The sequence below is a fragment of the Penicillium verhagenii genome (genome assembly GCF_028828195.1).
Source record: "Penicillium verhagenii strain IBT 33310 chromosome Unknown utg000003l_segment0_segment0, whole genome shotgun sequence".
Taxonomy (NCBI): Eukaryota; Fungi; Ascomycota; class Eurotiomycetes; order Eurotiales; family Aspergillaceae; genus Penicillium; species Penicillium verhagenii.
In genome coordinates, this window is record NW_026643167.1 from 2,673,536 (window position 1) to 2,699,986 (window position 26,451).

Genomic DNA, 26,451 nt, shown 5'->3' on the forward strand with positions numbered 1-26,451 from the left:
ACCACTCCGATATCATCATAAACAATGATTCAATGCTTGGATATATGTAGTAGTAGCTACAAACATTGAATAAGTGAAAGCTAAATCGCCTCAAACATGCGAAGATTCCAGCGGTCGCCTGCGACCAGTTGAGACCCATCATACACATCTATATAAGTATCATCATCAATCGGTAAGGTCATCCAGTATCTTGATCAGGCTACGAATTCCTTGCAGTATGTTCTCGTCAGGGCCTTCACCAGGAGTCCATTTCGCATGCGCGAAGTCGATCACTCGCAGGTCATGAACCTTGGGCGTGTCTTCATCGTCATCATCATCGCCCAAGTCTAGTTCCGGCATTGGAGCTGTCTGAGGGTCGATGCTGATGTTGATCACCTTTTGAGGCATTCCACTGCCAAGCTGCACATCCACCAGTTCAAATGCTTCTTCGGAGAAATCGAAATGAACATCCTCATCATCTTCCTCTTCCTCTTCTTGAGGTTGTTGTTCAGAGAGTCTCCTCTCTTCTTCCAGTGCAACCTCCATCGCTTCCGGATCTGCTTCGTATACCACCAGCACACTGGAAGAATACATGCGACTCTCTTCGGACTCAAGCACCTGTTGAACATTTCTTAATTCCTCCACAAGTCGCCCCGCGATCATTTTCGACCGATCCACTGTGCCAGCTTTAGCACCCGCCAGGAATGTCTCGAACGCTTCCTTGACATTCCCTTCATTGAAAGATCGTCCATACCACTTGTCATAACGTCGGTATCCATTTTTCTCCACGACTTCACCCTTCTCACCCTCAGCACCTTCGTATTTTGTAGCGTACGGGTTGGTCCGAGCGCCTTCATCTGCCTCCCCATCCTCGCCCGTCCAGACCTTCATCCCCGCGATCCGAAATCCCAAGCTCGAGCTCGTGGTCTCCTTGGACACTGCATCTAGCTTCGTGCGCTTCGCAGGCGGCGCGTCATCAGCCCATAACCGTGCTCCAAGCTTAACGTCCAACACATTCGGTCGGCGGAACCCTGCTGCGACATTTTCCAGCACGACCGAAATACCAGTCTCCAATTTTTTGCCCTCGGAAGGGATCCACGGCTCCTCTGACAAAATTCCAGCACCAGTTGTTCCTTCGAGTGGAACAGCCGTGCCAGCCGCCGCAGCAGCGGCAACAGTGGAAGCAGCAAGAGCGGGCAAAGCAGGTGTCGCGGGCTCAGCAGGATCCGTCGGGGCGTTTCCGAGTGCAGGTAGGAAGACGGCACCGGACTGTTGGGCCGCAGCGATCGCAAGCGGTTGCTGATGGCTAGCTGAGGACAGCGAGCCGACGAAAAGGGGCATGAATTCTTGGAAGGAAGGGTGGAGGGCGCTGGATTCGTAGAACTCGACTTCTTGTCTTGTGCAAGGCTTGACGATTAATGACCCCGAGAGAGTCCGGCGGACACCTTCGCTGTAAGAAGCCATGGAGAGATTAGCTTTGATCGTTAAATCCACGGAGGCGATAGGAGAGAGCTGGAGTGCGGTGGTGGGTCATTTATCCCTTGGGTATTTGCCTTTCACGCGTTGGCGACCGCCCGCGTAGCTGTAGCTGTGTGTCGCGTGGGGAATCTTAAGAGGCTGAGTGGGGGCAACACTTACTGTCCCGCAGCGACATGATCGAAAGGTACCAGGTCGTCGCTGCCTAGTAAGGGAGTTTTGCGATTGTCTGACTTTGTGGGCATGTTGGTGGGAGGTTTTTTGCGGCTGTTGCCTTGGTCGCTGCTCATTGCATGCCGGATGACTCAACAGAATGTTGCGGTTTCCAATCGGCGATAGAGCGGAAAGAGATAGAGTGTTTGAGGTCGATAGATTTGAAGGGACAGTGTAGATAAAAGGGGGTTTTATGAGTCTTTCAGAGAAATGAGGACTCCAGGAGAAGCTGTCGGATACAGTAATACACTATTGACGGCCCGTGAAACCCAGTGCAGAGGCCAACCTTATTACTGAGGCGTTGTGATGTCGGTCAGCCCTACGGCTTATACAAATCTCTTTCTCTCCAAAACCCGAATGCTGAAGGGGAAGGGGAAAGGCTTATCAAATAGATGAAAATCGTATTGGTATTCATTTTATTTTTTTCTTCCTTGTCGATCTACCATATAGAAACATGATTGGTGGTGATCAATTCCGTATGTCCGAAGTTCTCGAACCCTTCATGTACCAAGGTGATGCCTACTAGCTTAGTATGCAGTAAGCACTACACGCACTACTACAGTATACATATTCAACTATCGAGTCAACTGGCAGTATGAGATAATTCACAACTACTATGATCCAAACCAGTTGTCACATAACCTTGGAAGCCTCAAACTAGGACCAAGATTTGCCACGAACATTTTAAATAAGTAGTAGATGCCTACATACTACCAAAAATGGCCATATACAAGAAGGAATAACGGCAAGAAGCGGATCAATAGAATATTAAGAACCCTCAACATTGAAAAGTTAGCAGCGGTATACAGAAGTTGAGGCTGCTATAAACACAGGAGAATACATTAAAAATATCTTGATTTTTAAACCCCTATTAACCCCCTTTCCTTATGTTCAAATCCTCTAAATCTAAAATTGAAATTGGAGTAAGATCAGACCCGAACTTGGAACATATCAAAATCTGGGCCTTGTATAAGCAGGCAAATTAATTTCATTGGACCCCGTCCGATGGAATTAGCCCTATAGGTTAGACCGTCTAAGATTGAACTTCAACACAACAAAATACGGGCAAAAATTTGTTCAGCTACAGGCTGAAGGTAGTTGACCTACGATTAGAATGCATGACGGATTTACTTGAAAAGGCTGTTGTGATTGGACAATGCATGTTCATGGGAAAGATGTCTGCCTCGGGCAGACATCGTGCAATCTGGCAATTCTACCTACCTCCTCTTATCACTGCTTTGTTATTGTTGTGACAGTCGGGTATTTCTGCTGAAATCAATCTTAAAAATTAAGCAGCCGTTCATTTCCTTATCTGCTGTGTATACGCTCCTTCAAAATATCAACCCCTGCAATAACTTACCCAAAAGCTCCAGTCCGCTCTGGCGAAAAGAAATGAGCAAATCGCTTCACTTAATAGCACTGCCTCATTGGTGCGGGAGTGAGCAAACTTCTCACAAGCCAGGAACGCCTTATCCAGATCCTCTGTGAAGGCCATTGTATATGATAACGAGACAGCTACTAAATCTTTCAACTGCTCCATATGTTTCGGGCTACTCGTCATGGTAACATTGAAGACTTTGCCAGCCAAAGGGCCTATCAAATGCGCTGCGTTCCGACCCAGGGCGATGCGCTTCTGATACGGGTACGGGGACGGCGTGGATGGCCGCGTGTCTGATGAATAGTAGGAGCGGATATTCTCTTCATGAGGTTGAATTTCCAAACGAACCCCGAGAATCGCTTGATATCGCCGAACCTTGGAGTTAAAAAGTTCAGATCAATCTAGAAGTATTGCGATGGTTCGGATACGAGACCATGTTGAGATTGGGCAAGCGATCCGCGTCGAGCTGGGGGCTGGGCCCGGCGCCTCGGTCCTCGCTCCAGACCAGAAAAAATGCCCTTACTCGCCATCTGCTTAAGATATGGCCCATGGGCTCTGAGTTGGCAGGCTCGGTATGTAGCATGCCAGCCAGCAGACGCCATCATGAATTAGTTGAGGCTCGAAAGGGATCACAACCTGACGATCGGGTCCTTGAACGGCTTCGACAATTTGGGATAGTAGGTCACTGCATTCGTTCCCCGCCCGTGTCTGCTGAGTGCATATTATCGGGATCTTGTAGAATAGAGTAAAGCGTCCAAGCGTGTACGAGATATGGGCCTAATGCAATCCAATATGCACGTGGTCACCTGGAAACAAGGTAGAGGCTAAGCTTTTAATGCCTTCATCATGTCGTATTAACAAATCAGAGGGCCTTTGGAGACTGTATAGGACAGGTGTATTACCACCAATTGCAGGTTTGGTATGAAATTTCCAACTTTTGCAGCATATTGGCTAAGACATCTACTGATGATACACAGAAATACACATGTCAGTGCAACATGACTTCTACAAGGAGTGCCGTTCACCGAATGAGCCCCACTAAGACCCCTTGCATAGCGCACCATAATTAACAGAAACTCCCGGTTGAATTGTTTTTAATGTAATGCTAGACCTGGCCCCAGCTTGGAAACCAGGCCAACAATTTTCTCTAAACTCGTTGTCAACTATCACATTCAGCGCGACCCACAAGACTGTCACCACAACAAAAATCACCATCATGACTAGACAGGAGATCCCCAGGGTGTCTGCCACCAGTGAAGTCGGCAAGATATGGCCCACCGTCCAAGAGCATGGCGCCACTATTATCAAAAACTTCCTTCCCCCCGACGTGGTACTTCGTTTCAATCAAGAGATCGATCCCCACGTCAAGATCGAAACGGTACCAGCTGCACAACTCAAGGACTGCCCCAACCATGTGTTGTCTACCACGACTCGAATAACAAATGTTCTAGCCGAGTTGTCCAAGACTTATCGGGAGGATATTCTGAACAATAAAGTTCTCAATGACATCTCCGAGGAAGCCTTCAAAGTGTACGGAGACTACTGGGTGCTGATGGGCGCTGTGATGGAACTCGCCCCAACAAATCCAGCCCAACCGCTCCACCGGGACATGCGCTACAGCCACCCAATTGTCGATTATCTCAAACACGATGCCCCTGCCACCTCGATCAATCTACTTGTTGCCCTGGCACCATTCACCGCCGAGAATGGAGCCACCCATGTCATTCTCGGAAGCCACAAGTGGACTGATATTAGTCAGGCTACCATGGATCAGACCGTTCGCGCTATCATGAATCCAGGTGACGCCCTGTTGATCACGGACAGTACGGTTCACTGTGGAGGTGCCGATATCACTGGCACGGAGACTCGGCGTCTCTTATCCTTGACCATGGGTGTCAGTCAGCTTACTCCGCTGGAGAGTAACTCCACCGTTCCCCGTCCCATAATCGAGAGCATGACGCCTTTGGCTCAGAGACTCGTGGGTTGGGGTAGTCAGAAATCCTCTGTCCCTAAAGATATCGGATTATTGACCATCCGTGGAAAGTCAATCCAAAAGGTGATGGGGTTGAAGTCCGAGAAATTACTGGAGGAAAGTGGCTCTACCTGAAGATCGAGCTGGGCATCGCCCTCGGAACATTTGAAAGAGCAAGATGGAGCTCATTATGTCTGCAGACATCTGGAGACAATGACATAGGATAGAGCATGAGCACTACACCTTATTCTTGAGGCATAGGGTAAAATGCTGGTCTCTCTCGCAGCCACCAGTTGACCAAAAGCATACAATTCCTCCCTTTTTTCTTCCCTTCCCATACTTAGACTCGTTTTGTTAAAGACCTGCCTAATCACGTACATCTCAAGAGCAACGTCTGGCAGAACGATTTTATGCTCAATATGTAAGCCTTTAAGGCACTTGAGAAGAATCAGACGACGATCTGGTAGAGGAGGTGGTGATATCTGTTGTGGTATGACATCTGGAGGCTGGTGCAGATGAGGAACCAAGCAGAACCATCGAAATTCAAATGTTAATCCCAAAGTATACATATGTACGAAGAACCAACATTTGAAGTTGATTGGAAATCAACTTCAAAGATCTTCTCGTTGTATATATGTATATAGCCTGATGTTTGCCTCTGAATAAATAAGACAACTAACATTTGATTTGATTGATACCTCCAGATGTCTGAACTACAACAATATCCAGTAAATATGCAGTGCTAGTAGTAACAATCCCCCAAGCAAACGCTCTGCTTTCAAAATATTCGTTCTTGTTCAAGGTTATTTAGCACTCCTTTATTCATTCTTTTGTTTTCCTGTCATCAATTTTTGCTTTGTTTCAGCATGATAAAGATGCTGTATACAGTGCTTTTTCTTTCCAAAGTTATGTCTCTTCTTGACGGTGTCATTTTTTGGGTTGTGGGCCGTGGCGGGCCGTACGAACTCTATTGGTCTGCCGGCACATACATACTATAGTCTATGGCACATACTACGAAGTATGCACGGACCAGCACGGTTGAAGCGCGGTGGGGCAAGGCAAGAGGGCTAGAATGGTGTAGAGCTTTACCGCCTCCAGGACACTCCCGTAATTATCCGTTGCAACTCGAATTCAACCACTCAAGAATGACAACTGCAACCTTGAAAGGGTCACATGCTCTGAGGATTCGATGAAGAATAAATTTTCAATGTTGTTTATGCTTGCCTTGGCACTCGATGCCTGAGTTCCCTTGACAGCCCTCCAATGTCAGTCCGTGGATCTACCATCCGTGCTCTGCTGAGTCTAGACTCTAGACTATCAAAATTGCGGTGATTTCCTCATAGGCTCCGCACTGCTAGCAAGAATGTTGACAGTGGTAGCAGGACATATATTATCGATTGAAAACTTATTTCCAGCTGTCGATTGATTTCCCAGCAATGTAATCATGTCACTCCAAGGCTCGTCCATTCCCAGCATGTATGTTGGATTGCTGGTCAACAGATGTTTGGTCAGGAACTTAGGACCCCCTTACTGGAACTCATACCATACCTAGTAGTGAGGATGTTCAGGATAAGCAGCGGCCCCTTCATCCCTGATCGGAAGAAAGTGGTTTCAATTTCGACCCAACCTCAAGTCGCGGAATGAGGTGCTTCGGCCCACCCGGTTCGATTGGCTCATTTTCGAAAGGGACCAGCCTCTCTCCAGCCTTGATCCTCTACTATATATTCAATATCGACGATCTGGGACGGTCACACCTTTTGAAAGATCCGTGGACGCGATTTTAAATATATTTCTTTGAATATTAGCAGTAGCCCTGTCGTCCGGCAAACGGAAAGCTCTTGTTTACGACTGCAGTCAATCTCATAATGAGTGTTTTTTCTGAGAAAGACGGTGCGCTGCCAGATCTTGGTGATGAAAAAACAAAAAATAGTCAAATCTCCATCCAGGAAGTCACGACACATCCTAACGGTCTCATTGAGGAAATCAAAATCCTCAATCGCCTTAATCCGAGCGCAACCTACCAATGCAATGGAAAGGAGCCAAAATCGGTCTCTTTGCTCGAGGTGATCGTTGAACATGCAAAAAGCCGTCCCCATCATGCGGCCATTTGCGCTTCGGATGGAACACTATCCTACGCGCAACTAGAACAAATTACGACAAGATGGGCCAGCCATCTTCAAACACAGGGAGTTGGACCTGGTTGCCTAGTTCCGATGATGATGGACCATTCGAAGTGGGCGGCCGTTGCGGAAATCGCCATCCTGAAAGCTGGTGGCGCCTTTGTGCCATTGGATCCGGCCCAGCCAGTAGCCAGACTGGAAGACATTGTCCAACAATGTGATGCGAGACTTGCTGTTTCGTCTAGTGGCCACATCAACAAGTTATCAAACCTTGGAGTCACTGTTGTTCCGATGTCGGAGGAGACAACAAGAGGCCTGCCCTCGGCCGATACTCTTAGACCTGTCCCACCTGATCGCACTGCTTATGTTCTCTTCACATCTGGAAGCACAGGGTCCCCGAAGGGATGCGTGATCAGCTACGGGGCTCTGAGCGACGTCATACATCAAACCAAAGCACTGAAAATTGCGCCTGAGAGTCGGGTGCTACAATTCGCTTCATATACCTACGGAATGTCTCTGATTGAGATTTATTGCACACTGTCAGCTGGAGCGACGATATGTGTACCCTCAGGCAACGATAGAATGAATGCGTTGAACAGTGTTATCCGATCTATGAAGATCTCATGGTCGATCTTGACTCCTTCAACAACATTGTCGATTACGGACTCGGTGAACTACCTGCAGACACTAGTTGTTGCAGGCGAGACCTTGACGCTCGACCGTGTTCACGCTTTAGCAGACAAGGTTGAGCTTATACAAGCTTTTGGCCTAACGGAATGGGGTGGAATCTGCTGCGTATCGCAACGAATTACCTCGCAGTCCGATAGACAAGTCATTGGCCGGTCCCCAACTGCGCATCTCTGGCTTGTTGACCCCGATGACACCAATAGATTGGCCCAGGTCGGTGCGGTTGCTGAGTTGTTGGTTCAGGGTCCGGCTCTCGCAGACGGGTATCTAGGGCAGCCCGAGAAAACAGCCGCAGTGTTCCTGCAACATCCTCCCTGGCTTCCCTCGTCGGCCACTGATACCCGTTTATACCGGTCCGGCGACTTGGTGCAATACACTTCGAACGGAGACCTCCGATATGTCTCGAGAAAGGACGCTCAAGTCAAGATTCGGGGTATGCGGGTTGAACCGGCTGAGGTAGAATATCAGATCCGGCAAGCATATTCCCAGCTGGATCAAGCCATTGCCGTTGCCGCAGCTCCGAAGGATTCCAACGGAATTCCTATCCTCGTCGCCTTTTTACATTCGGGAAACCAAAACGACCTATCAGGACAGACTTTTTTGAATATGCTGGAGAAGATCAAGAAATCTGTAGTTTTGACACTTCCAGATTACATGCGCCCCAGCGTATATTTTCCGTTGGACTCGGTCCCACTCACAATCTCGAGAAAGGTGGACAGAAAAGCTTTGAAAGAGATTATTCTTACTTCAACACGTGAAGAGCTGGAGATGCAGCAGTCAATCTCCGCATCGATAGTCTCCCCTCAGAATGAAGTTCAACAAATGACACTGGAAGTAGTCGCCGAGGTGCTTCATTTAGAACCAGGTTCATTTGGCCTGGACCACAACTTCGTCAGTCTTGGGGGTGACTCTGTCACAGCTATGCTGTTGGTGAATAGATTCGCGAAGCGTTGCTACGATATAACAGTCGGACCACTCCTTAGCGCACAAGCACTGTCTCAAATCGCTTCACTGCTTCAACCGCGAATCCAACCTAATACCAGCGAAGTGAGGCAGAATGATGTCGCAGCTAACGCGCAGTTGAAGAGTCACGCTGAAACGAACACGTATATCACTATCCCTAGGCTCGCTCACGGCGGTTCAATCGAGCAATCATTTTCACAGGCGCGAATGTGGTTCCTGCAAGAGATGCATGCGAACTCGACTTGGCTGCTCCTCCCGCACGCCACGCGCTTTCGGGGCCAATTGAAGCTCGAAGCTCTCAACGCCGCCATTTCCGCGGTGGTCGAGCGCCAGGAATCCTTGCGAACCACTTTTACGAGCCGAAACGGAGTTGGATTGCAAGTCGTCTCCCCTTTCCGACCCCAATCATTGAAGGTGGTGGACATGACTTCCGCGTCGAACGACGAGCTCATGAGTGACATCTACCAGCTACAAAATACGCCTATGGACCTCACCAAAGAGTGCTGGCGTGTCACTCTCTTCCGATTAACCCCCACGGACCATGTGCTTTCAATTGTTCTGCACCATATCATCGCTGACGGCTGGTCATTTGACATCTTTGTGAAATCTTTGGGAAAATATTATAATGCTGTCGTTCGAGGTCAGTCTCCGCTTCACGTCGACGCTCCTCTTCCAATCCAGTACCGGGACTTCACCGTCTGGCAGCGACAAGAGAAGACTGCCGTGCATGGAGAGCAGCTCGCTTACTGGGAGCGACAGCTGGATGGTAGCCACCCGCTCGAGTTTCTGTGTGATAGGCATCGACCCAGCATGCTCTCCGGTGAAGCTGGTTGGCTGCCATTGAAGATTGACGGCTCTCTCTACCAAGATCTGCACCGTTTCTGTCGCTCTCACCAGGTCACCCCCTTCTCTGTGCTATTAGCCGCTTTCCGGGCGATGCATTTTCGCCTCACTGGGGCCAGTGACGCAACCGTTGGCATTCCCGCTGCGGCTCGCACGTGCACTGAGCTGGAGGACCTGATCGGTTATTTTGGCAACGTTCAATGCATCCGGACTAAGGTTGAAAGTCAAGATCAGTCCTTTCGCCAACTTGCAGATCATGTCCAATCAGTCACTACTGATGCTTTCGAGAATCAAGACGTACCTTTTGACAAAATCGTTTCTCGGCTGATGAAGGATCGCGATGTCTCTCGCCACCCACTAGTTCAGGTTACGTTTATTCTACATCCGCAGACCAATTTTGGTCAGCTCCGACTGGAAGGTCTTCAGATAGAGGAACTGCGTCTTCCACGAGTCTCAAGACTTGATCTCGAATTCCATCTTTATCCCGGAGATGACTTCTTTCAAGGAGATATCCACTACTCTGTGGACCTGTTCAATAAGGAAACAATTCAGGGAATGCTGTCAGTGTTCTACGACATCCTTCGGGAAGGCCTTCGTTACCCAGACACCGATGTAGGCACCCTTGCCTTGACTGACGTTCATCATGCTTTGAATGAGCAAGGATTGATCTATCCAGAGCTCCAGGCTCCTGCTCCCATGTTGAATATTATTGACATTTTTCTCGAGCAAGTGGCCACTCATTCAGATGAAATCGCGATCCAAGACAGCAAAGCCCGGCTCACCTACTCCGAGCTCGATCGGAGATCCTCATCTCTGGCTGCCTGGTTGAAAAAACGATACTCGTTATCATTGGAAACTCCAGTTGGGGTCTATGCTCCTCGATCTTGTGAGGGTATCATTGCCAATCTCGGTATTTTGAAGGCGGGGCTTGCGTATGTCCCCTTGGATATCGATGCTCCCAAGAACCGCATTGAGACGATTCTGTCCTGCCTGCCAGCTTGCCAGCTTGTCCTGTTGGGATCTGATCAGATACCCCCTGCTATCTCTGTGCTGGGCGTCAAGTTTACCTATATCTCGCACTCATTGGGTGAGACGACGGTGGATGAAGGGCGAGAATTCATGAGCACCGCACCCATCACCAGCCCGACCAGTCTGGCTTGTATTTTGTTTACCTCTGGTACGACTGGAACGCCCAAGGGAGTAATGATGGAACAGTATGGCATTGTTCGACTAGCTAAAGACTCCGAGATTGTCGCACACGTCGCCGCATCCAAGGTTTCGTCATATATGCTGAGTCCCGTTTTTGACGCCTCTGGCTTTGATATTTATCCCGCTTTGTTGAACGGTGGCACCTTGGTGTGTATTGACCGGCATGACACCTGGGACTATGCAGCGCTACAAGAGACTTTTGTGAAGAAGGAGATACGGCGCGCCGTGATGACGCCGGCAATGCTGCGTCAGTGTCTCATCTCTGCCCCGGGTCTCATCAGTGGGCTGAATATCCTCTATGTTGGAGGCGACAAACTGGAACCGGCCGACGTCACCAAGGCGCGGCGCTACAACCACAGCCTTCAGATTTTCAATTGCTACGGGCCCACCGAGAACTCGATCATCAGCACGCGGTACGCTATTCCTGACTACGAGTCAGGCGTTAATGGCATCCCTATTGGGCGCGCAATTGTCGGGTCGGGCGCTTACGTGATGGACTCCAACCTGCGTTTGGTCCCCATCGGTGTCCTGGGCGAACTGGTAGTCACCGGGTTAGGACTCGCCCGAGGCTATGTGAATCCCGAACAAAACCTCAATCACTTCGTGACCATCGACATCGGTGGCAGCTCCGTTCGCGCCTATCGAACCGGAGACCTGGTTCGATACAGGTCCTGTGACGCCCAGATGGAGTTTTTCGGCCGCATAGACCAGCAGGTTAAGATTCGGGGCCACCGCATCGAGCCTGCGGAGATTGACAATATTTTACTTGGCAACGACTTCGTCACGTCCGCCGTTACAGTGTTGCAGAAACGGGACGCCCAGGCGGAGCCAGAGCTTGTCAGCTTCGTTACGGTGGACGACTCTAAGCAGAATGCTGCCCGTTTGGAGTCCCAGATTCAGAGAGACCACATTGACACCTGGCGAGATAGAGTGGATGCAGATGATCACTATGGTGGCGTTGATAGGATCCAGCCGAATACCGTCGGTCGAGACTTCCTGGGCTGGGTCTCTATGTATACAGGCGAGCCTATCGATGATATGGAAATGAGGGAATGGCTAAATGATACCATTGCCGCCATCCGCCGGTTGGAGCCCAATCGGGCGCTGGAAATCGGAATGGGCACGGGAATGATTCTATTTAATCTGATTGACAGTCTTGACCACTACTTTGGCTTGGAACTGTCTAGTCAAGCGGTTGAGTTTGTTCAAAAGGCAGCGGGCTCGATTAAAGGGTTGGCGAACAAAGTCAATGTACAAGTCGGCACCGCAGCCGATCTGGCCGCCTTGAAGACTGCAGGGCCGTTCGACCTCGCGATCATAAATTCCGTGGTGCAGTACTTCCCTTCGGTATACTATCTGCTCAGAGTGATCTTGGACCTTATCCACTTGCAAGACGTCAAGTGTATCTTCTTCGGTGATATACGCTCGTACGCCTTGTATCAGGAGTTCCAAGTCAGCAAAGTTCGACAGCTCTACGGTCACACCTTGACCGCGCCGGATTTCAAGGGGCGAATGGAGGAAGCAGCTCGCTCTGAGAAAGAGCTACTGGTAGATCCGACTTTTTTCACTTCGTTGGCCATGGAATTGCCCGACCTGATCGAGCACGTCGAGATCTTGCCCAAGCAGATGAAATTCACAAATGAACTCAGCTCCTATCGATACACGGCCATCCTGCACATCAAGCGCTATCATCAGCCACGGTTGAATGTTCGAGAGGTCGAGCAGAGCTCATGGGTTGATTTTCAAATACAAAAATTGGACTCCCGATCCCTGGCGCAGCTGTTAAAGACACCTGGAACTTCCCCCGTTCTCGCCATCAGCAACATCCCTCATAAAAAGACGATTAAAGAACGATTCATAATCGATACTCTTCAATCCTCGATGCTGGAAACCAGTCGCGCGGGGTGGAGTCTGGATGCCTGCAAGAGAGCCGACACTTACCCGGCACTAGCTGTACATGATTTGCTAGATCTTGCGCAGCAGACCGGGTGGGAGGTGGAGATCAGTTGGGCAAGACAAGGCTCGCAGCGCGGCGGGTTGGACGCAATCTTCCACCGTCATGCTGCCACTGAGGGCAGAGGCCGTGTGCTATTTCGATTCCCAACCGATCACCACCAGCCCGGCCCCATCGATGTTTTCAGTAATAACCCATTGAAACTGCAGCGAAACCAACTGATCGAAAGCCAGCTCTTGGAGAGACTTCGTGCCAAGCTTCCGTATTACATGGTGGCCCAGCTGGTCCGTGTGCTGGACCGAATGCCAATAAATAATGTCGGCAAGGTGGACAGAAATGCTCTCGCGCAACGGAACGACATTGGTTTCCAACATGCCAGCACCAAAATTTCAGAATTGGCGTCCCGACGAGTGGCCTCGTCGTTCGCAAATGAGACTGAGCGCGCCTTGTGGGAAGAGTTCACGAGCGTCCTAGGAGTGGAGGTTGGTATTGATGATAGTTTCTTTGACGTCGGTGGACATTCCTTGATGGCCATCAAGCTCATTTCCATGATCAACAAGCGATTGGGATCGACTCTCCGCGTGACTGATCTCTTCCAGTATCCTACAATTACTCGTCTGGGCCAGCAATTGCAAGATTCCGGAAGTCGTGCGTCTACCGTGGTCGTCACCAATATCTAGATACGGAAGAAGCTTTCTCTTTAGCCGTCCATATCCAGGAGACAATTCAGCTTTTCCCGGCGGCTTCTGGAGTTTGGCTTCTGAAGTGCTGATGCAAGATGAAGACTCTTACCTTCTGGCAAGATTTGAAATGGGCTTCGACTTCATCCAGGAATGGCTTTCTCAAGCGAAGGGACTCGGTAGCCTACTAGTTGTCACGTTCGCACGGAGACAAATCTTCCCGGGGGTTAGCCATGTAAAATTAGAACTAGGGTTCTAGTGTATAGCGGAAATAGCGGACCATTAAGGTCCACCTTGCGGGAGCAACCGTTGTTCCCGCACTAGCTTAATCACTAATCAACCATATGAACTTCCTCCTACTAATACTAAAAATCGGACATGATAGTTTAATGGTAATTTTAGAGGAAATGGATAGCTTATATGAAAGACTAAACTTTGGTAGGACACCTATGCCCACCATATGTGCTCCACCGTCTTCCAGGCCGTTTCCGTGCACTATGACCTCGCTGAGTACCAACAGCTGCCAGACAGGACGAAGCCTAGGCCTTTGATGATTCACTCGCGTATGTCATTACTGAGGTCTGGCTGCGACCCTAGCCATATGAGGACAGGGTCACTGCAACCATCAACATTGCACTACACCTTTAAAGCAGAGATCTCACCATCTCATCAGATCCTGGAGAAGTCCGAATCAATATACTTAAGTCCATTGGTGATCTTAAACATTCTAGTGAGATCCATTGATCAGTTTCGGATTCTTTCTATCTTCACTCTGTTGAAATTCTTCGATTCCTGAAGCACAATGTCTGACTCATTGGACTCCACAGGCAGCAAGCGGTGCCCCCTGAGAGCTCATAGCTCAGGTAAAGCCGGCAGATCTAGAGTCGAGGTTCACAAGCAACTCAATGAATTATACTCGCGAGAGAGCGCCAGGCATCCGGAGCCGTATATTCACGTGGCGCTACACCACCATGACGCACTGGACGATCTCATTGCGAAGTTGCGGAAATCCGGACCCAAGGTCGAGGATGCGCTTCTCGAGGTCAAAGAGCAGCTTAAAGCCGGCTTGAACCCCGACATGCTGCGCGAGGCGATGAGCATCTATCTCACCCATTCGCAGGATGCAAAGGAACGCCAAATCCATGCACTGCCTCTGAAGGAGCATTCAGCCTTCAAACAACACAAAACTGAGGCTGAAACCAAAGGATCGAATCCAGTGCCTACCACGGTGTCCGGTGAAATTGTCACTCCCGACAGCCTGCAGGGCCCAGCATTGTTGTCTTACTGGCGCGACGACTATGACATGAACGATGCTCACTACCACTGGCACATTGTTTACCGCGGTGCCGGTGGTGACAACGCGCTCAACACCCGTACCATAAATCGACAGGGGGAGTTGTTCCTGTACACCCACTCGCAGATGTTGGCCCGATACGAGGCCGAAGGTCTCTGCTGGAACCAGCCACTAGTTCGTCCTTGGAACCTGTACGATGAGGTGCTGGAGTGGGGATATCAGCCAGTGCCTGCGCTGCAGGAATACTACTCGGGTTACGAGTCTTTCTCCTCGTGGTACCGCATTCGCAACCCCGACATGGCCGACGTCCCAGGCGTCACCATTGGCGTTGGTGATATGGAGGAATGGCGCGACAACATATATGAAGCGATTAAGAAGGGGTATATCGAGACCAAGAGAGTTACCAGGAACCGGATCCAGTACAAGCCCTTACTGCTGACCGGCGAAAACATTCTGAACTTCATCGGGGGCCTTCTCGACGCGCAATACAAGTATTTTGATAAGGAAGATAATGGCTTTGTAGTTGACCAGGATCGCTACGGTATTCTTTACAACTATGGGCTGGGCAAGTTTGCCGAAATGTCGTACCGCGCCGCTGAGAACGGCCACTACGGCCTCATGATCTCCAACTTCGGCGCCGCCCGCGACCCCTGCTTCTACCCTTGGACGAAGCACATTCAGGATTTCGGCCGCTTGGCAGGCGCTCGTTACCCGCAGGATATCACCCAGTATGGTGCTGAGGTTACGTTGTCCAATTTGGTGCTCCGGCCGCAGGACAGGAATCACCCTCTTTACAGCAAAGGAGGGGTGGTCAGTATCCTCGGGCCCCCTGCCACAGACATGCTCGAAACTAAGGCAAAACTGGATCATGAGCCTTATGAATGGAGTGTAGAAGTCACCAGCACCAAATCCTCTTCCAGAAGGAGTCCACAACATGTGACGCTGCGGCTGTTCATCGCGGCCAAGGAGCTGGTCAACCACTATCACCACTGGATCGAGATGGACAAGTATACAGTGACATTGACTGGCAATTCGACCACAGCTAAGGTGCGGCTGGATAGGGAATCCTCAGTGGCGCGGAAGATGTACAATTACAGTGAACCGGATCCGGCTCACGCCTCATCCTGGTGTCGCTGCGGGTGGCCGCAGAACATGATGCTGCCGGTGGGACGAACGGAGGGGATGTCGTTCGTGGCCTTCTGCATGGCCACTGATGACAAGCTGGACATGGAGAACGTCGAGACCCCGTCAATCAGCTTCTGCGGTGCCAACGCTAAGAAGCAGACCTATCCGGACCCGCGTGGCATGGGTTACCCCTTCGACCGCGCCTGGACGCAGCTCGCAGATGCCACCACCGGCAAGATCTCGCTGGCCTCCATCATAGCCCCGGAGAACCCAGACTATCCGTTCCTCACTAGCAGTGAGTTCAAGATTTTCCGCACATACAACTGGCGCAACCCTAATGCGGTCCCGCCTCCAACCAATGTCACCTGGCACAACACTATCAAGCACTACTTTCAGGACCAAGACATCGCGTGCATGCGCAATGAGTACGGCTATAACCTCGGCCAGTACGAGGACGTCTTCTACCACCACGCTAACATCTACGAAGCCACCGTCAGTGGCCGCATGCCGCTCCAGATGCCCCCGTTTAGCCAGGTGAATCCCGATCCCGAACATCCGCTGTGGACCGTTGAGATGTGCGAGAACTTCCGTGCCTGGATGCTCAACAAATGCCCGAAGGGAGACGAGGAAGAACCCAAGGAAGTTCCTGTTTGAGGTGATAAACGGTGCAACGGTAAATTGAATTAGTGGGTCAAGATGTTGTTGAACTTCTTCACTTCGCAGCTTGATCTAAAGGCATTTTTCTGTAATAATGCGATTATGTAAGGGCCGGTTAGTGTCCACTGTCAATCAGGAATCAGAGACAAAGACTGTTTGGACCCACTTTGGGCCTCTCAGCCAATTAGGTGCTGCAAGAAAAACACAGGTTCCCGTGTAGTAGAGGGCCGGATAAGTAGTACTCAGCTGCTCAGCATCATCAAGACTCAAGAGCTCAAGGTTTATTCGTTTCGGCCACCCATTGGGATGTACACTCAAACGAAGAGTGGTGGTTATAGAGGAGTGAGGGTAAAAGACAGAACAGATCAAAAATTGTTAATTAATGAGACAACATAGCTATATTTTTCTGGTGCCTTTTGACAGACAGAAACTGCATGAATGGCACACAAAATAAAGACAGCCCAGCTCCAAAAAGGAAGACGTAAAATGTCATGCTTACCGCATCGTTGACCAAGAGCTTCAGCGAGGGGAGAACATCGCTTGGAATGTCCTTCGACAGACCTGCGGCTCCCATTGCAACTACCTTCTGCGGGTCGATTGAAGAACCTAAGGATTTCATCCTCAAACTAAGGACGCTCTGGAAAACATTTTGCGCCGCAGCAATGAACAATGTCGAGCTGAGATTTTGCCCAAAAATTATAATTGCTGTCGCGGTCGCTATGTCCTCACTAGTCAGAGCGGTTTGGACTGCAATCAAGGGTAGATTATAGCCAAGTCCAGCGCCCATGCCGACTAAGACCTGGTAGCCAATCCACTTAGAATGATCAGATGTCGGTTGCAGGGTGGCGCACATGCCACAACCATTGGTGAGCAAAATGCTGCCAACTGCCATCACTGGAGTATAGTACCCTATCCCACTGACAAGGACCCCGGCGACCAAACTTAACACTGTGATTGCGATAATCATCGGCAAGTTCATGATACCAGACTTGGTTGGTGAGGCACCTTTCACAAATTGGAGCCAAATTGGAAACTGACCGGTGTTTGGTATCAGTAATAATCCTTAACCAGAGCCGGGGGGGGGGTATCAGGTTGGCCTTTTGCGTTAGTGAAAGGGGCTGGCGGTACTCACATAATAAGCGATCCCATAGATTGCACCAGAGAGGAGGGCAGCATAGGCAGTTGCAGCCCAGACGTTACGCTGAGCGATCAGGCGAGGTGGTATCGTGGCCTTTTCTTTCTTGCTGTATTGAACATATATCCAGATGGAAAGAAGAACAACACTGAGAACGAACAATGTAATTATGCGTGCACTCTGCCACGTGTATTTGGAACCAGCCCACTGAATTGCCAAGACAAGACAGCAAATGGCAGAAATAAAGAGGGCCACTCCCATCAGGTCGAGGCTGTGTACTTTCTCTTTGATAGGGGTCTCCTGGTTCCGGGATATTGGCGGATCGCGATAGCAAAAGACGACAGCCAGGACTGTCATGCCACCTAGAGGGAGATTAATGTAAAAGCACCAGCGCCAGCTGGCATGCTCTGTCAATGCTCCACCGACTCTGAAGAAAAGAAAGCCTGATTAGTATGTTTGGAGCCAAGGGAAGGGAGGACTTACAAGGGGCCAAGCGTTCCTGCAACGCTAGCCATACCCATTATCACGGCATTTAACAAAGCTCGACGATGCAACGGTGCGTTTTGACTGATCATCAAAATCGCGCCCGGCATAATTCCTCCACAGCCTAATCCAGCCACGACACGACCAATGATCAGCCCTTTCGAGGTTGGGGTTACGCCACACACCAGAGACCCCACTTCAAATAGGCTAAGAGCTGCCAGGAATACCAGTTTGGTTGAAAAAAAGGTATATAATCTTCCAAATAGGAGATTCACGGAGCAAATTGCCAGAAAATAGGAGCTGCCATACCAACCAACATCTTCTATCGTTTTGAAGTGTTCTGAGATTTTGGGAATAGCGGTTGACAGGATAGTATTGTCCTATATCCAAGATTTCATGGTAAGTTTTACGCGCAGAGGTCCTTCTAGCCGTTGGAAAGCTAAACTTACCAAGGAAACACAGGATACAGACAACCCAAGTCCGATGATTAACAACGCTAGCTTGCCACGGCCAAGGTGATTTTCGGTAGAATCGTCATGACTCCGTTCAGCAGCGGCTGCATTTTCGTCAGGTGGGCTCTTCAATTGATGAAGTTCGTAATTGCTCTCCATCATTGGTTTATTTTGCATCATAAGGTGTAGAATGACAAGACAGCGTGTATTCGGTGCTCACCATAATATAAAGGGACTATAATCTATATGAATGGAATAAGGCGCTTCTTGCAAATCTTGGCTTAATGTTTGCGGATTTGTAAGTAAGGGGCGGCTAGGCAAAGCATTTTGAAAGTTATGTCAGCTTTTGATACAAATAAATCTACATACTACGTTGGCCTGGTTTCGGAGTGGTATTCTGGAGCATGTGGTTGCTAGGGATGAATCACTCAGTGCTTGTATGTCCTCGTCTCTTTTCGCTATACCATGTATTCACATTCCGTACGTTTGCATGCTTCCATTATCATCCATAAATTAGTTCTTAGTAATGCGCAGGCTATGGCAAATGGGGCACAAGATTAAGTGTTTGGATCTTTTCACCGTAAAGATGTGGCATCTGGGCGTGTATTTGTTGTATTGTTGTAGTTCAGAGGTATGAATTGTTCTACTATTCAGAGGCAAACATGAGGCTTTATATATGCACATTACAACAGGAAGATCAAGTTGATTGGAAATCAACTTGGTTCTTCGTATACATACTTCGAATTAATTCTGATGGTTCGGCTTGGTTCCTGATCTGCACCAGCCTCATATCACAACATTCCCCCTCAGGATCGCTTTGCTGGCAAGGCGATTCTGGAATTGCGCAGAGCACTCGGGTCTCGGTAAAACCATTAAAAAATCATCGTGGGAAAAGAAAGGAGAAAGAGCGCCTGTGCTGTCATATCTTTAGACATGTGCAAACATTTGAACCCTTGCCCACATGTGGGTCCCCATCAGCGGGTCCAAAGATGCATAAACCTTTATACAAAAGTCATAAATATAAATATTTTTTATTAATTTAAGTATTAAAATAATCAGTATCAATCTTTAAATTACTCAAATTCATAGTTCATAAATATAAATATATATACATATGTATATTATGGTGGTAGGAGTGGTAGTATTGTGCTCTTATGTAGTGGAAATATACTACACACATTGATGTGGTAATAGGTACTAGTAGGTATTGATTTGGTTTCAAATGTCTGACAAAACGGCACATATGTGCATTGACCGACACCAAGGGTGAACAAGGAAGAAGAGAGGGATATAGTTGACTAGGTACACAAAAGGAATCCCAATTCGTCAAACTCATAACTTTCCAAGGTTGGAAATCTTCAATGTTGACCTCCACAAGCATCCAAAACTTTCCTAAATTACTGCAACTGACTTTTGTGTATCAATGACTCGTCTTTTCGTGAATCACGCCCTAGTGACGTATGTCCCACAATAGATTAAAAAAAGCGAGATCGCTTCCAGACATATGTATATCTTCCTTGAACTAGCAGCTGTCTAGTCGATGTACTTGGGGAGGGATTTGACGACGCCATCACGGACAATTTCCTCAAGCGCGATTGTGATGGTATCAACGAAACGCTTATTGGAGCGCAGGTCCTCACCGAACAGGCTCTTGATGTTGAGCAATTCCATAGGGTTGGTGCCTCCAACTCGAGCCCTTGTCTGAATCTCCTCGAGCATAGGGTCTTGAACATTGATCTTCTTGCCGTTATCGTCCACACCGTTGATATAGTGGAACCAGGTAGCAGCGGTGAAGCAAAGACGACGGAAGGGCCCAGTAACCCAGATAGCCTCAGCAATAGTAGGCATAATGAACTGAGGAATCTTTCCAGTACCACCGCCACAAATACGGGGCAACTGGTCCATAATCGTAGGATTGGAGAATCGCTCCACGAGAGTGTGACAGTACTTATCGATGCTAACGCCCTCAATCACTGGAAGGGTGGGCTTTACCTCGTCCTGCATCATTTGCCAGATAAATTTGTTGAAAAGTGGGTCTTGCATAACCTCGTGGACGTAATTGTACCCTGCAAGCTGCCCACCATAGGCAATAATGGCGTGACTGCCGTTAAGAAGACGTAGCTTATGCTTCTCAAACTCCTCGACTTGTTGAACATTCTTGACAATTTGCACTCCAACCTTCTCAAAAGGAGGACGGCCATCGCAGAAGTGGTCTTCAATAACCCACTGCATAAAAGGCTCCGTAACAATTGGCCACGAATCCTCAATACCAAACTCCTGTGCGAGAGATGTTTTGTCGGCGGCGGATGTCTGCGGGGTAATGCGGTCCACCATGGCGTTAGGGAAGTGGGCCTTGGTGTTGATCCACTCTGCAAGCTCGGGGTTGCGGATACGAGCAAAGGAGACTAGCATATTACGAGTAATAGCACCATTACCCTGCATATTATCACAAGACATGACTGTGAAAGGGTTCAATCCCTGCTGACGGCGACGGTCCATAGCATGGTAGAGGAAACCAAAAGTGGTCTTGGGGGAGGTATTGGCAGGGTTGAGGTCGTGCTGGATATCGGGGTCCTCAGTCTGGAGCTCGTGCGTATTCTCATTGTAGTAGTACCCGCTCTCGGTGATAGTAAGCGACACAATATGGGTATCGGGGTGTGCCATCTTAGCAATGACGGCCTCGCGGTTATCGGGCGCGAAGAGGTAGGAGTTGATGCTACCCATCACTTTGGCAACGCTACCCTTGGCGGAACGCTCAATGGCGGTATAGAGGTGATCCTGTGAGCCTAGGGCGTCACGCATACCGACGTCGAATGGTGTCAGCCCAACTCCACAAATGGCGTAGTCGGTAACGCCATGGTGCTGCATAAGCTGATCAACGTAGACAGCCAGGTGAGCTCGGTGGAAGCCACCAACGCCAATGTGGACAATTCCCTCCTTGACGGCATCGCCGCGCGGATAGGTAGGGAATTGCACCGGCGCAGCGGAGGCAATCTGGGACAGGTTCTTGCTGTTGAGCTTCAAGGGAGCCATCGTGGGAGTAATTTGTACAAACTTGAAGAAAAAAAATCAAAGAAGAAGAAAGTGGGATAAATATTATTAAATAGCTGCGAACAGCTCTTTACTATGTACGTCACCGCCACCCGGCCGGTTTTGGCAAAATTGGGGAATAACCCACATCATGTGGTGGGATGCTGTGGGGGCCCCATCAGAACGAATGAGATAGGTATTCGTGTCACCGCTAACTCCAGCAGAAAGCTATCGACCGTATCACGCGGAAGCTTCAATATTTCGATTACTGAATTCCGATTTCATCATTACGAGAAGTGAAGGTCAGTGTGCAAAGGAAAAGGGCCTGTACACAAGAGAGAGCTACCAGGATATGGTCATCTGCGCATTCGGTTCTAGAACCCTTCCACTGTTGAGGGAGATTCTTTTAAAAGAACGTGCAGCTAAGAAACGAAAAGTTTGGAAGCGATACTAAAGAGGTATATCCGGCAATTGAGTTTCCCTGATCTAACCTGAATCGGTAATGAGTGGAGAGCTCCACGATTTTACATTACACAAACATTAATTACTATCGATCTTTTGTGTCTGTTTACCATACTGTACTATGGTACGCCGTTATCAAGATTAGTAATGGGACCAAACCTGGGAGATAGCCTGGTAATAAAACGTATATGGTATGCAGATAGAATACAGAGTTACCATGGTATACGGAGTCAATCTGACAGGAAATATGGGGCAAAGGGGGCAGTGAGCTCCGGCCCGGGGTAGCTCAAACAGGAGATCCCGTAGAAGCCGCTGCCGAATGAACCAGCTCTCCAATACTTGAAACCCAAAAAAAATCGATTTCGGCCATATCAGTCACATTTCTAACATATTCTAGCTCATTCTGATATTTACTACTACAGTGATTCTACCTTCCTCAATTTGAAGGCCTTCACACATTATGTAAAAAGCGGCAGCCCACATAAGAAGTACGGCAATGCCCCCACCCGAATGCTGTCTATGTAATCATTGATGCATATCGCCTCCAGAAGAGCTCAATGCTTAGTTTCCTTTGCCTTCTCATTTGTTCATTTTATCTATGGATATTGCCATCGTGCCACGTCTTCGGTCTTGACTAGCTTCTTGATCATGTAGAAGCAAGCCTCTGCTGATCTCCAAATCTGTACAATGATATCATGAGCTTTTCAGATAAGACCTCATACGTAAACCATCATCCAAATGTTTGCTCTTTGACACTGCATGTACTAAGATGAGGTAATTTGAATGCCCCTGCCTTCAAGTATAAAATCGCCTTGTTGGTCCTGTCTCTGTCTTAGCCTTGGAAGTCAAATTGCCACTTCAAAGTCGGGAAATCTGCTGAGGCATACCCAGTTGGTCCCCAAACCATGTCGCAGGTAGAACACCGGGGATGTCAAGCTCTGGTGTTTCAAATGTTCAATGATTGAGGGTCGTAAAATAAGATAATCATGACGGCGAGATCATATAAACTACTAGTAAAGAAAATCAGATGGTGCTGGGCAGCCTATTGACATATGCAGTGTAACGTTAATGATGAGCTTATTTAGGCTAATGGCCCTACTAAATTACAGACTAACTGTTTTGGAGTAGATCAAGCAGGGGTGCCAAAGCACCGATGCTTATCTTTCCCCCTATTTACTTTTGCTTACGCTCCCTCCCCTCTCTCTCATTTCATTTGTCACACTTCGGGGGGAAACAAAATAAAGAGTCCTGCAAGCTATACAGCCCCTCCGGAAAACCAGTCTGGAACACAATGGGGTATACTCTTCGACCAATAAACGACAAGGACATTACGGAGCTCGTAAGAGTTCACTCAGCTGCATTCCAGACGGACAGATTCTCAAACTTCATGCTTAATGGCAAAGCAGAAGGTACACATGAAAGGCTTATGGAGGGGTCCATCAAATCCTGGCTTTCTGATCCCACATCTTCGATGGTCGCGGCGGTCAAAAACGATGGAGCGATTGTTGGATGGGCATGCTGGCTGAGAAGGATAAAAGAGGAAGCGGAAGGAGTCACGCAGCCTACCCAAGCTAAGATGACAAGCACTACTCTGAATAGAGAGGATCAATCCTCCACAAAGGTGGACGATAGCGCTCCGGTTACAGCAGATAGGCTTGTCGCAAAATCTATGCCATCCCAGCACACCATACCAGACACACCGACTCGAGTCATCGGTCGCCAGATGCGAGAGGACTCAATGAGATGGGAATCATCTTCAATGCAGGAAGCACAGTATCTTGTTCTCCAAGCTCTTGTGACCAGCCCTGACTACCAACACCAAGGAGTGGGGTCTCAACTTGTGGAATGGGGTGTGGAATTGGCGGCAGTGGAGAGGCTTTCATGTTGGTGTCACGCATCACCTGCTGGGAATGAGTTGTATTTGAAGAGTGGGTTCCAAGAAGTGGGACGTAACGAATATGAGCTTGGGGAGTTTGGGAAATACATATTTCGATATATGGTTTATCGGGCGGGTTGAGGCTGTGTGGAGGCGAATGTGGTACCTTGCAAGGTGCCCACCGGGACAGAGCCCCAAAAGCATTAGTTGATCTGATACCATGAAGACAAAGTAAAGTAAATCAATAGATCAATAATAGCATCAAGTTACCCCACTTGCCCCCACTAGTTAGACCACGTGGCCTCACAGATGATCATGATGATTGTACTCCTCATCAAAAGTGATCGACACCTCGATCCATGGGTTTTTTCCCAGCATAAGACAATAACCAGTCTGTAAGGGACAAAGTAAGGAATAGCCCTGAGAATCCTAAAGTGGTCAAGTGTCCCCAGTGATCGACAAGATGGTAATCAAGTAAGAATCCGGCTTGATGAGCTGGAGTCTAGCGAGAACTTGCAAAAGGCGCGGGTCCCATGACCCCTCACTCGTGATTGGTCATCTGTTTGCATCACACATTCAAACAATTAGTACCTAAGATTTCTTAGCGGGGTAATTTCTCAACCTTGGATTTCTACCCTTATTGGTAACATCTTCTTGACACCTCCCCATCTTCTTGACACTCTCCCCATCCCTTTTTTCCCAACGCAACTATCACAACTTTCATCATGTCTGCTAAGGTTTACGTCGGGTATGTTGTTATTAGCTCAGAACCGACTCTCTCATTCCACTAATATTTTATTTAGTAACCTCTCCTGGTCCACTGACGACAACAGCCTCCAGGGAGCTTTCTCCCAGTTCGGCCAAATCGTCGACGCTGTACGCATACCCCGACTTCCATCCGCCATTCACCGGAAAGTGAGGTCAAAGTTCGATCGAGTGAGCTAACTAGTTGATTAGATTGTGATGCGTGACCGTGATACCGGCCGCAGCCGCGGTTTCGGTTTCGTCACTTACTCCTCCGCTGAGGAGGCTGAAGCTGCTATCGCTGGCCTGAACGAGCAGGAGTACGTTTCATACATTTGAGCAATACAGAAACCAAGAAAAAACTAACAGATCGTCTTTCCCTCACAGGCTTGATGGTCGTCACATCAAGGTCAACCTTGCCCAGGCTCGTGGCAACGGTGGTGGTGGCCGTGGTGGCTACGGCGGTGGTGGTTACGGCGGTGGCCAGGGCGGCTACGGCGGCGGCCAGGGCGGCTACGGTGGTGGCCAGGGCGGCTACGGCGGTGGTCAGGGTGGCTACGGTGGCCAGCAGGGCGGCTACAACGGCGGTGGCTACTAAACATTCTCGGCTTGACAAGGCACAGCGAGGGGGGTTTAATAGGAATGGTGAAAAGGGTGTGAGCTGGAAGAATTAGCAGCTGTCACAGTGCAAGGGCTGGATCTCGATCTCTTCTCCCTTTTTCTTTTTTTTCTTCAGCGAAAGGACAACAGTCATGGCTATTTTCAAGACCCTCGCCGACACCGACGGGATTTCGTTTTTAATTCAAATACCAAAATGTGTCAGCCCCGGCTCGTGATCTTAAAGACTTAGAACAAGAGCGGCAACACACTCGTGAGAGAGAAAAGACCTAACAATACGACCCACGGTCTCAAAACACGCAAGCACCCCTTTTGTTACTCTCTTGACGATTTCCTGCGATATCGCTCAGCTTTTGCAAGAGTTTATTTGAGGTGTAAAAGCCTCCCCCCCCCCCTTCATGCGCTGTACAAATCGCCCACGGGCCTCGAGCATGGCCTAAAGCGCTCTCGCGCAGCCCCACCGGCAACGAGGGGTACGGGTGAGAGCCAAAGCCACAAACGCCACAATGGATTCACGATGATCATTTGACTCCATTCTGGGAACATCTAAAGATAACCGATTCAACCCTGAATCCCTGATCAACTTATATTCTCAAAGCTTAATTCCATACTTCCGAGTCTCCATATTCTATCTTAACTCAACATCTATTCTTGTTGACTGGTCGCTCTTATGTCATGCTGTACACATGTTCATTGTGATTAAATATCAATTGCCACCGCCTTTTCAAATCAAATCGCCAAAGCCAACTCCACAAAACTGTCGTACTCAAAAAAATTGACCGAAAAAAAAATCATACCCCCGAGATGAAGCCCTTGAGGCTCATCAGTCCCCAACTTACATACTCCTACCAACCTAACATTGAAATATTCTGGATATTCCACATCTATTATCTGTAGCGGACATCTTAGTCCAAAATTTCTGTTTGCCTGAGTGGGGCTCTGTGGGAATTGGGTAACCTTGGAAGCTGTTGAGATCTCATTATCCAGTAAAAGTTAGTATAGTAGTATAGTAGTTAATTAGTAGGTCAGTAGCTAGTAACATTGAATATTTTCAAAGAACACTTGCATGAAATGGCAGTTGCCCCCAGCACTAGCAATTTG

General features: G+C 48.8%; 8 protein-coding genes across 8 annotated transcripts; 5 read left to right on the forward strand and 3 right to left on the reverse strand.

The window, feature by feature from the left end:
* Positions 1-165: 165 nt before the first annotated feature.
* N7466_002384 (inositol polyphosphate multikinase) lies at positions 166-1,745 on the reverse strand (the record flags this gene model as incomplete). The annotated part of the gene is made up of 2 exons (XM_057161782.1): positions 166-1,429; positions 1,618-1,745. The coding sequence occupies 2 exons, from the start codon at positions 1,743-1,745 to the stop codon at positions 166-168; spliced, it is 1,392 nt and encodes a 463-aa protein (XP_057025067.1).
* Positions 1,746-4,262: 2,517 nt separating this feature from the next.
* Positions 4,263-5,153, forward strand: N7466_002385 (phytanoyl-CoA dioxygenase family protein; the record flags this gene model as incomplete). Its single annotated transcript, XM_057161783.1, has 1 exon — positions 4,263-5,153. One exon carries the CDS (start codon positions 4,263-4,265, stop codon positions 5,151-5,153), a length of 891 nt encoding a protein of 296 aa, XP_057025068.1.
* Positions 5,154-6,883: 1,730 nt separating this feature from the next.
* Positions 6,884-13,474, forward strand: N7466_002386 (uncharacterized protein; the record flags this gene model as incomplete). Its single annotated transcript, XM_057161784.1, has 1 exon — positions 6,884-13,474. The coding sequence occupies one exon, from the start codon at positions 6,884-6,886 to the stop codon at positions 13,472-13,474; it is 6,591 nt and encodes a 2,196-aa protein (XP_057025069.1).
* Positions 13,475-14,276: 802 nt separating this feature from the next.
* On the forward strand, positions 14,277-16,547 carry N7466_002387 (uncharacterized protein; the record flags this gene model as incomplete). Its single annotated transcript, XM_057161785.1, has 1 exon — positions 14,277-16,547. The coding sequence occupies one exon, from the start codon at positions 14,277-14,279 to the stop codon at positions 16,545-16,547; it is 2,271 nt and encodes a 756-aa protein (XP_057025070.1).
* A 382-nt stretch (positions 16,548-16,929) lies between these two features.
* N7466_002388 (MDR family MFS transporter) lies at positions 16,930-18,779 on the reverse strand (the record flags this gene model as incomplete). Its single annotated transcript, XM_057161786.1, has 4 exons — positions 16,930-17,583; positions 17,683-18,112; positions 18,169-18,548; positions 18,618-18,779. The coding sequence occupies 4 exons, from the start codon at positions 18,777-18,779 to the stop codon at positions 16,930-16,932; spliced, it is 1,626 nt and encodes a 541-aa protein (XP_057025071.1).
* A 1,374-nt stretch (positions 18,780-20,153) lies between these two features.
* Positions 20,154-21,653, reverse strand: N7466_002389 (mannitol dehydrogenase family protein; the record flags this gene model as incomplete). The annotated part of the gene is made up of 1 exon (XM_057161787.1): positions 20,154-21,653. One exon carries the CDS (start codon positions 21,651-21,653, stop codon positions 20,154-20,156), a length of 1,500 nt encoding a protein of 499 aa, XP_057025072.1.
* A 1,750-nt stretch (positions 21,654-23,403) lies between these two features.
* On the forward strand, positions 23,404-24,129 carry N7466_002390 (GNAT family N-acetyltransferase; the record flags this gene model as incomplete). The annotated part of the gene is made up of 1 exon (XM_057161788.1): positions 23,404-24,129. One exon carries the CDS (start codon positions 23,404-23,406, stop codon positions 24,127-24,129), a length of 726 nt encoding a protein of 241 aa, XP_057025073.1.
* A 584-nt stretch (positions 24,130-24,713) lies between these two features.
* On the forward strand, positions 24,714-25,330 carry N7466_002391 (RNA-binding protein; the record flags this gene model as incomplete). Its single annotated transcript, XM_057161789.1, has 4 exons — positions 24,714-24,736; positions 24,792-24,864; positions 24,946-25,052; positions 25,120-25,330. The coding sequence occupies 4 exons, from the start codon at positions 24,714-24,716 to the stop codon at positions 25,328-25,330; spliced, it is 414 nt and encodes a 137-aa protein (XP_057025074.1).
* Between the last annotated feature and the right edge of the window lie 1,121 nt (positions 25,331-26,451).